Genomic DNA, 8587 nt, shown 5'->3' with positions numbered 1-8587 from the left:
ACCGCTATTCAAATGTAACTACGTACAGCCCTATACAATTAGAAAGCCGGTCTTAATTCCTGACACGTAATCAGTGGTGTCCATCATCAGAAATATATCCTCCCGTCATAGCCACCTGTCATAGTAAGATGTGGACGTATCGAGGGTGACCGCACGTTGCCATCTTCCCGTCCAACATCCTCGTCATCTTGAAATTGGCAAGGACGCCCTGACGTCACAATCACAATGTGTACTTTCAAAGCTCTACACAGCGTCTGGCGCTCATCAGGGGCGTGGCCGATTGAGTTCCACAGCATCCATATTGAGCTCGTTATGGGAAAGTGCGAACGAGATGCAACTGTTGAAAACGCTTTTACTTTACAACCTACCATTCTCAGATTATGAAAAATTGCTGAATTTTCCCCATTTTCCGTGAAATGTATGTCGTGGATAGCTGCTAAATCACCGAGAGAACTGCAAACCCTTCAGTAGGCTAGACTCTCAGAGTCTGATCTAGCAGGACTGCTGTAAACTCGTCGAGCATATTTCAAAAAACTCCCAGGTCCAATACATGTGATAACAACATTATGTTTACATGTGTTACCGAAACATCGGGTACCTGTAACTACAATACACCCATTCCCATCTGGGGTGGGGGCATATTCAGGCTACTAGGCTTCATCTGTTCAACCCTCTTACCATTTATTTTGCTGGGAAAAAGACTGAGGAGGCGTGTAAATTGAGTGGCTCAGATTCATACATAAATGGTACCGTAGGTTTCAAATCCTTTACTTTGTTTTTGTTTTTGTTGTTGTTTTAAACATGTTCATTCAGCTGTAAAACGACGCAACCGTTGTTTGCGTAGGCCTAATCACAATCATTGCACCAACCATATCTTCCAATTTGAATTTGATGGTCTACTTCACAAAGGCAAGGAGTTGAGCAAGGCTGATTGTTTTCTTGTTGAGACCTCAGACGCTGTATTATGATTTAATTCAATGATTTCAATTGGGTAAAAAAGCGTTACCCTAGTATTGTCAACTTGTTCTGTGCAAATGCCGAACGCCTGTCCGTGAAGCCTTATGGCACAGAGTGACACAGATTAAAGGATACCTTACTTTTTTTTCACCACACTGCACTAGTAGCTAAAACCCTTAAACAAGCAATGCTGTCCTATTTATTTTTATTTTTCTTTTTACAATTCCCTTGGGAGCCTAGCACGTTCCTGTGACCAAGAACCCTCTGCACAACCCGGACACTTTGTCGAGAGTTCCCATCATTTGAAACATCTTCTCCGTCCGCACCCACCTATCTTGAGCACTAGCGAATGTGTCGAGCAACAGAAACCGGTCGGAAGCGGAGTGGTAGGCAGCCAGCAGACTGTGATGACCTATCGTCACGCTCTTCCCTTGCCACATCATATCAAATTCAAAATTAACGAGCACGCCCCGGCTGGAATCTCCGTGTGAAAGCGCCGCCATCGCCAGGTCACGGAACTCTTCCGGGTTGCTATCCTTCCAGTGAACAAGCTTGGATGAGATGCCGTGCGCTTCCAGCAGTGCTTCCATTTCTGGCAGAGTGATACCGTCGCTAACCATCGCCTCTTCCTCCATCACAAGCCTTGTCTGCGGGTAGGAAAACAGGTTCGTGTCTACGTACGGCAAGTCGCTGACGTCACAATCAGCGTGCTGCGTGTAGTCACGATACTTCTGTCCGAAATGTCGGGCGCTCAGGAGCATGGCTGCAGACTGGGCGCCGCAGTATCCCGATTTGTGCCGCTTGCGGAAGATTCGGACGAGAAGAATTTGTCGACAACTCGCCTCGTCTAAGAGTCGTAACCCCTCCGTGGAGTTTAGTGGGATGTCATCATTTTGATCAGTGGTCATGGTGGTCCAGGCTTGTACAGACACTCACAGACACTGAGGGGATTGAGACTGCAGGCGTGCAGACCTACTCACTAACCCCATCGATATACAATGTACTTTCGGTATGAATAGAAGATAGCTTCCCAGTTTGGTTTGTGAATGCCTACTCATTTACGTCCAAATGAGCGTAGGTAGCTGGAAAGTAATATAAAAACCTGAATCGATCGGAAAGGATTCGGGTCAGTGGCGTTGCCGCTTGACCGCTCATTTCTACCTTTTTGCGGCTGTGTAATAACAGCACTGGCAGAAAGAGCCTATGCCAACCGTGTCTCTCCTCGCTGTCCAACACAACGGATCTGCTAACTGCTTTTAATGTGAGGGAAAAACCGAGGTTAGGAGTGTTTCAGTTAAATGGAGATGAAGTGGAACACCTTTGTTGTATAAGTATTCCAGTCACAGTGGCGGTCCATTTCGGTGTACACATAATCAGTATCGCAATATTCCCCATGTTGTGTGCATAAATACATGCTCAATATTGCAAGTTGAGGAAAGACAGTTCAGGGAAAGGAACGGAGGGTTGAAATACTAGTATTTTAGGCTGGATATGAAATAGAACACATTCCTTTAACGTATACAAACGTCACAGAGGCGGGATATTTTGGTGTACATAATTATAATAGTCAGTTTCAATATACTCACCATGTATACATAACGTATATCATCTGCAGGATTTATTATAGTCGCAAAACGAATTTCTTTTATGTATACTTGGTTTTGTGATTGCACACTACTGCTGGCTTGGGGCAACTTGTTGCGCTTACCCTCAGGCGCGGTGGAAAATTGCACTTTTCACTTTTGAGTGGCACGTGTACGTAATGCCTTTTCCTTACCATATGTTCCTAATGAGGGAGTTAAGACCTACACTAACCATCTCATCCGATCTTAATCGAATCTCAATACTAATTCAAAAATACTTCCTCTCAGCTGGGTGTGGGCTCACTCCCTTCTGCCCCCTTCCAAGAAGAGACAGACCTTCATCACTTCACAAACAGGGCCCCGTTTCATAAAAGATGTCAGGATGTCAACTCTTGCTGGAATGTCAACTTCCCATAGCAACAGCCAATCAGGAAACTGCATTCTTGTCGTTACCATGACGATTGACATTACAACAAGAGTTGTTATCATATCAATTTTTTTTTAATGAAAGGGGGCCCAGATATCCCTAGCTACGTTCACGTGCCTTTCAATACTGTAGACAGCATGGTACAGTGCACTCCCGTTATAACGAAATGCTCGGGACCGACAGTTTTCTTTCGTTATAACGAAATTTCGTTATAACCGAACAAATACAATATATAACGAAAACAAGGAAACCACGTATATATATCATATTCTGTTTGCCGAATACTCATCATACACTGGAAAGCTATGTGAAATGTGATGGGATAACTGAATTACAATAATAAACGCAAGTTCCCCTCAGAAACTGTGCGTGACACAAGGAGCGAACACACAGTGGTGTAAAGCGTTCACCCATGCAGAGACGCTCTAAATGGTTGTTTCGCTACGTATTTTCGAAAGCAATTCGCATTTCGTTATAACGGAGCACATTTCTTTTGTTTTTCTTTGTCTGCGGCGCTCGGAAAAGACTTCGTTATAACGGAAATTTCGCTATAACCGTGTTCGTTATAAGCGAATTTTGTACCATAGACTTTAATGGTGATAATTTTGGGACCACAAGATTTACTTCGTTATAACGAAATTTCGTTATAACCGTGTTCGTTGTAACGGGAGTGCACTGTAATACTGTACCGAGGAGATTCAAGATAAAAGAAGATCCAGAGGGGTGCGCCCCGGTTGCTTTTATTCTGTTTAGAAAAAGAAATAAAAAGAACATAATGAAAGCCCCCCCCCCCCCCCTTTAATCTTTGAAGATACCATCTTTGTCAGCCAGTGGATAGGATAGTGGGAGCAGAATATCGCGCTGAAGCCCCCATTTTGTTTTTGTTTGTTTTTGTTTTTTTGTTTATTTTTTGGTTGTCAGCGCATGAAACCCGGAAGTGGCACCAGAAGTATTTTTGACGTCCACCCCCTTCCCTTTTCGGAATTCTTGGATCCGCCCCTGCAAGAGATGGAATCATAATTTTCTAGTTCCCTCTAATATCATGTTTGATTGTGGGTTTGATACCTCTACTCAAACATATTATGGTATATAAGTATGTCCCGAACATAATATATAATTCTTTATTATAATTACATTCTATATTGTCCCAAATTAACTGCATCTTGCCCACGGACAGGTAGACGATAGACTTATGTCTCATTCTTAGTAATAACCAGCCCCCCCCCCCCCCCCAAAAAAAAAAAAAAAAAAATTACTTTTTTTATTGTTTCTTAGTGTGAGTGTCATGGTAATGACTTTTTGCCATTCCTACATACCTACTTATAAAAGGTGAGCAGTACAGAATGGGCAAGACGTTTTAGATTATTCCTTGTTGTTTTATTTATCGAAATTGCGCGGAAAATTTGTAAAATTCTACATCTACAGCTAGTATGGACACTATCTGTGCTCATATTTTTAAGACTTTCATTCTTATCCTTACGTGGTGTTTCTATTTATCTAACAAATAACTCTCGCCATTATATCCATGCCTGTACTAGCCAAGATTGTATTTTGTTTCACTCTTTGTTGGACAGGGTAAAAAATGAATGGAATAGCATATTGAGAAAGTGTCATCATATTGGAAGATATCAATTCGAAAATCCGATTTTATTTCTTTTTTTTTTCTTGACACACTCTATCTCCTTTAATGATACCAATCTCCGCCGTCCACCTCAAACAAACAAGCAGGTAAGCAAACAAACACACATTGGTGTGAAGTTTACCTGATAATTATTGCATCTTCCGTTGCTATCCACAGTAAAACCTTTCCGACTTAGATAGAGGATGTCTTATGTCTCTTTAAATAATCTTCGTTTATCTTGGCCCAATAGATTGTCGATTTTCCCCTCTTTGCTTCCATGTGTGGTTTGTTTTTGTGCGAGATGATGTAGTACGTGCCATTAAAGCCGCCACAGCATGGCGTTGCTGCAAGGCAACGCAGACAACTCGCACACATTATTCCCGCTGTATTTATAATTGTGTTATCTCGCTGCCAACCAAAAGGGTGCTATCGCTGGAGGGCGGCATTGTGATTGTTACAAGACATCATTAACACTAATCACCTTTGAACAATTGCCGTTCATCGATATATAAGCAAGGAGGTTCTAGAGAATTTAGTCACAACCGTCTTATTTCCTCTGCTAGATGTTCAAAGCCGCCGCTCAAAAATATTTGAAGCATGTGCCAAACAGGGTCTGCCGCGCTGATACGAAGACAATTGACTCGTGTCTCATTGCACAATCACCAGCCACTTTCAAAGGGAGATATGTCTCTGTGATGGTAATTACTTTCCGCTATCCCTTCTTATAAAAGGTAGGTGGTACAGACACGAAGATGCGCGAATAGAAATCGAGTAAAAAATTAAAGATGAAAATTACTCGACTGGGCATACCCAGGCACTAATCTGATATATCTATCAATAAAGAATGATACTTGAAGATTATTGCATATTAGTTTCATTTGTGGAAATTAAGCGGAAAAGTGATAAACCCAGTTTTCCATGATGGTACAGTTTTAAACATTTTCACATGTTACAGCTCTGATTTGCACTTTTGCGCAAATTTCTGGACGGAATTGACTTTTGTTTTACATGCTTTATCATTAAGTGCAATTTCATTTCATTTAATAAATAAATGATCAAAATATGGCCAACATTATGATAACATTCAAAGTGAATCTTCAGATTGCTCAGCAAGACGGCGGCGTCGAACATCGATCATCAAAGGCACACATGCACCTGTGGAATTCTTTTGTACATCAATAGAAATATGACAACTGTTTGAATAATTGCAGCCATTTGGAACTCCAGGTATAAAACCTCCTTGATATAAGTAAGCGCAGATTATTCAATGTTGTATAGTAGTACAGAGTACAGGAATGAAATACGATTTCATGGGCCTGCATATAAGAATAACTCAGACCACCAACGAACTACTATTATACCAATGACGAGAAGGTCTTACATCCACTAGACTACTAGAGCTTCAACCCGATAACAAGTGCTTCTTATCCTAAGCATTACATGAGACTTCCGGATGATTTTCAGGATTTTGCCATTGAACAGTGATAAATTAGTTATAGGCCCACGCAATACAGCATTTCAAAACCTATAGTAATCTGGTTGAGGAATAAGAGGTTTTTTTTTTTTTTTGCAATTCAGTAAAAAAAAAAAAACCCTCCAAATCATGAACACAGACGAGGAATGTGGCATAGATTCAAATAAGTTGCATGGTTGGATGTTCATTCGCATCAGGAGGTCGCATTTATTCTCATGACATTATCTCGGACTTTATAGACGTATCTCTCCCCCCCCCCCCCCCCCAACAAGCCGCGCCGGCTTGTCCATTTTGTGTGTGTGCGTGGGGGGGGGGGGTAGTTTTGGGGGGTTTTTTTAGGATTGGCAGCCCTAGTTGGTCATTAAACAATTTTCACCATTGGAGATGCTGAATAGAAGCAGTCTACAATAAGTTTTTATGGCAACATGCGGTTTCAATACTTACACGAGGTCATCAGCAAAGGACTTCTTTACGAACAGCACCGGATGAGCGGGATTCAGACAGGATAAGCTCTTTCATGGTCAATGACCACTATACAGTGCATATCGAAAAAAGGTAATCCACCTTTGGAGGGCTACTATTTCATAATTGTCGGCTATGGAGAGCGCAGTGTTGGTTGTTAGGAAAGGGGAACTCTTCCTCCTTTCACTGATACCTAATTATGTTGACAAAATGTCATACTTGACTGAGCATATAAACTTTAAGGACAACAATGACAAATTGCACTTTTTCCTTGTTTGCGTATTAATGTGAAGGAACAGTGCATGTCTCACTGCATGGATGAGATCTATCAATAAAAGTGGTCAAATCATCAGGCCAGCCTGCACGACTGTAGTCAGATTCGTGTTCGGGGTTAATTTCTTCTGACTCTTTTTTTTTTTCTCCCTTTCTTTTTTTTTTTTTTTGGGGGGGGGGGTGTGGGGGTGTTCATGGCCACGTTGTCGATAATTTGGTCCTTCCCATAAACGCTAAACCATCATCCGTTTTTCTCTCTTCATATTAAAGACATGGTTTGTCACTGGGAGCTATGTGTTGCATGACAAGAGAAAAATAGACTGTGTGGGTTGGCCTCTGTGGGAACGACCAATTAAGTTATCGGACAAAAGGCCATGTTAAAGGTTATGGACCATAAAATGTTAGGCAGTTAGGAGACAACCTAAACACAAACCTGCATTCGTACAGGCTAGCCTATTTGACAGTTTTCATTGACAGATCTCATCACCCCCATGAAGTGAGACATGCATTTTTTCTTCACAATAACACGCAAAGTTGATAGAAAAAGAGCAACTTGTTATTATTGTCTTTAAAGTTCATGTGCTCAGTCATGCATGACAACTGCCAGCATATTTAGGTATCAATGGAAAGAAGAAAAGATTCCCCTTCCTCACAATCAACAATGTGCTCTTCATAGCAGACAATTATGGTACCCTTCAAAGCTGCATTACCTTTGTTCTTTTGTTGGTTTGTTTTTGATACGCTCTGTATAGCATTACTGTAGTCAGCAAACGATATCAACCAGGCATATTTGTGCCATATGCTAGAAGAAGACTGGAGAGCTATCCCATACCGTACTTCATGTTGTTACGTCACGATACCGGTAATATATACGTGTGTATGTGGAAGGGGTCGGATGATATGGGAGTCTTAATATTAAACATATCAGGATAATGATTCAGGTGAAGACGTTAATGATTAAGAGGGGGCACATGTCCCTTCATATACATGTATACAGTCATGTAATATATATATATATATATATATATATATATATATATATATATATATATATATATATATATAATCATATATATATTTTTTTTTTGGGGGGGGGGGACGAGTTTGCCCCCCACCCCCATGTGTAAGGTAACAAATACCAATTATCGAAAGACCAAATGAACAATAGAGGTGCTTTTCTTGTCTAAAAAATATTGTAAAATTCATAATTGCAATCTCTATGGATGCCGCTCTCCGTAGTTACTGCTTCTTTCACGTTTCAGGTTTAGCCCTTTCGGCGACCCAACACGTTCGTATTTCTGGTTGCAACGCCCCGCCGGGCAGTCCAGGCGAAGCTTATTATCAGGGAGGTGAGACGAAAACCTCCCTTTCATCAGCGACTGTTGCTTGAGTCTGCTCCCTTTGTTACTGTTAATGCGGAAGGTCTACATTTCGACCGCTATTCTTGGATGCATTCATGTTCTTTCTTTCTTTCTTTTTCTTTTTTAAGAGAAAAACCGGGATTACTTCAACGCAGTGTTACTGGCTGGTGTTCAAAATACATGTCTTATCCAGAGCTGCCGTCATATTTGTCTGAAGAATAAAGCCGAGCTCACAAAGTCTTCTGCATCATGTATACCACTCTGTTCCAGCTCAAATAAACACGATGAACACTAGCAAACTTCTTGAGATTAGTATGCGACAAACAGGCCTATAGATTATTGTGTGTAGGCATAAATGTTATATTCGGAGAGAATAATTTTTTTGAAGTCTCTTTTCTAGAAGTCAGTCTGATTGAAAAAGAGTAAAAT

The 8587-nt window shown here is 41.1% G+C and overlaps 1 protein-coding gene across 1 annotated transcript; it reads right to left on the bottom strand.

Moving 5' to 3' along the window:
- Positions 1-1193: 1193 nt before the first annotated feature.
- Positions 1194-1865, bottom strand: LOC139724258 (uncharacterized). The gene has a single exon (XM_071635400.1). It carries the CDS (start codon positions 1863-1865, stop codon positions 1194-1196), a length of 672 nt encoding a protein of 223 aa, XP_071491501.1.
- Between the last annotated feature and the right edge of the window lie 6722 nt (positions 1866-8587).

The sequence above is a fragment of the Diadema antillarum genome, unplaced genomic scaffold (assembly GCF_040938485.1).
Source record: "Diadema antillarum isolate AM-2024a unplaced genomic scaffold, OU_Dant_1.0 scf00000210, whole genome shotgun sequence".
Taxonomy (NCBI): domain Eukaryota; kingdom Metazoa; phylum Echinodermata; class Echinoidea; order Diadematoida; family Diadematidae; genus Diadema; species Diadema antillarum.
The sequence above is the reverse complement of the archived record's forward strand: the minus strand, read 5'-3'. Positions and strand labels throughout refer to the sequence as shown.

Coding starts and splice junctions, on each gene's coding strand:
- LOC139724258 (XM_071635400.1), bottom strand. CDS start 1,865: ATGACCACTGATCAAAATGATGACATCCCACTAAACTCCACGGAGGGG.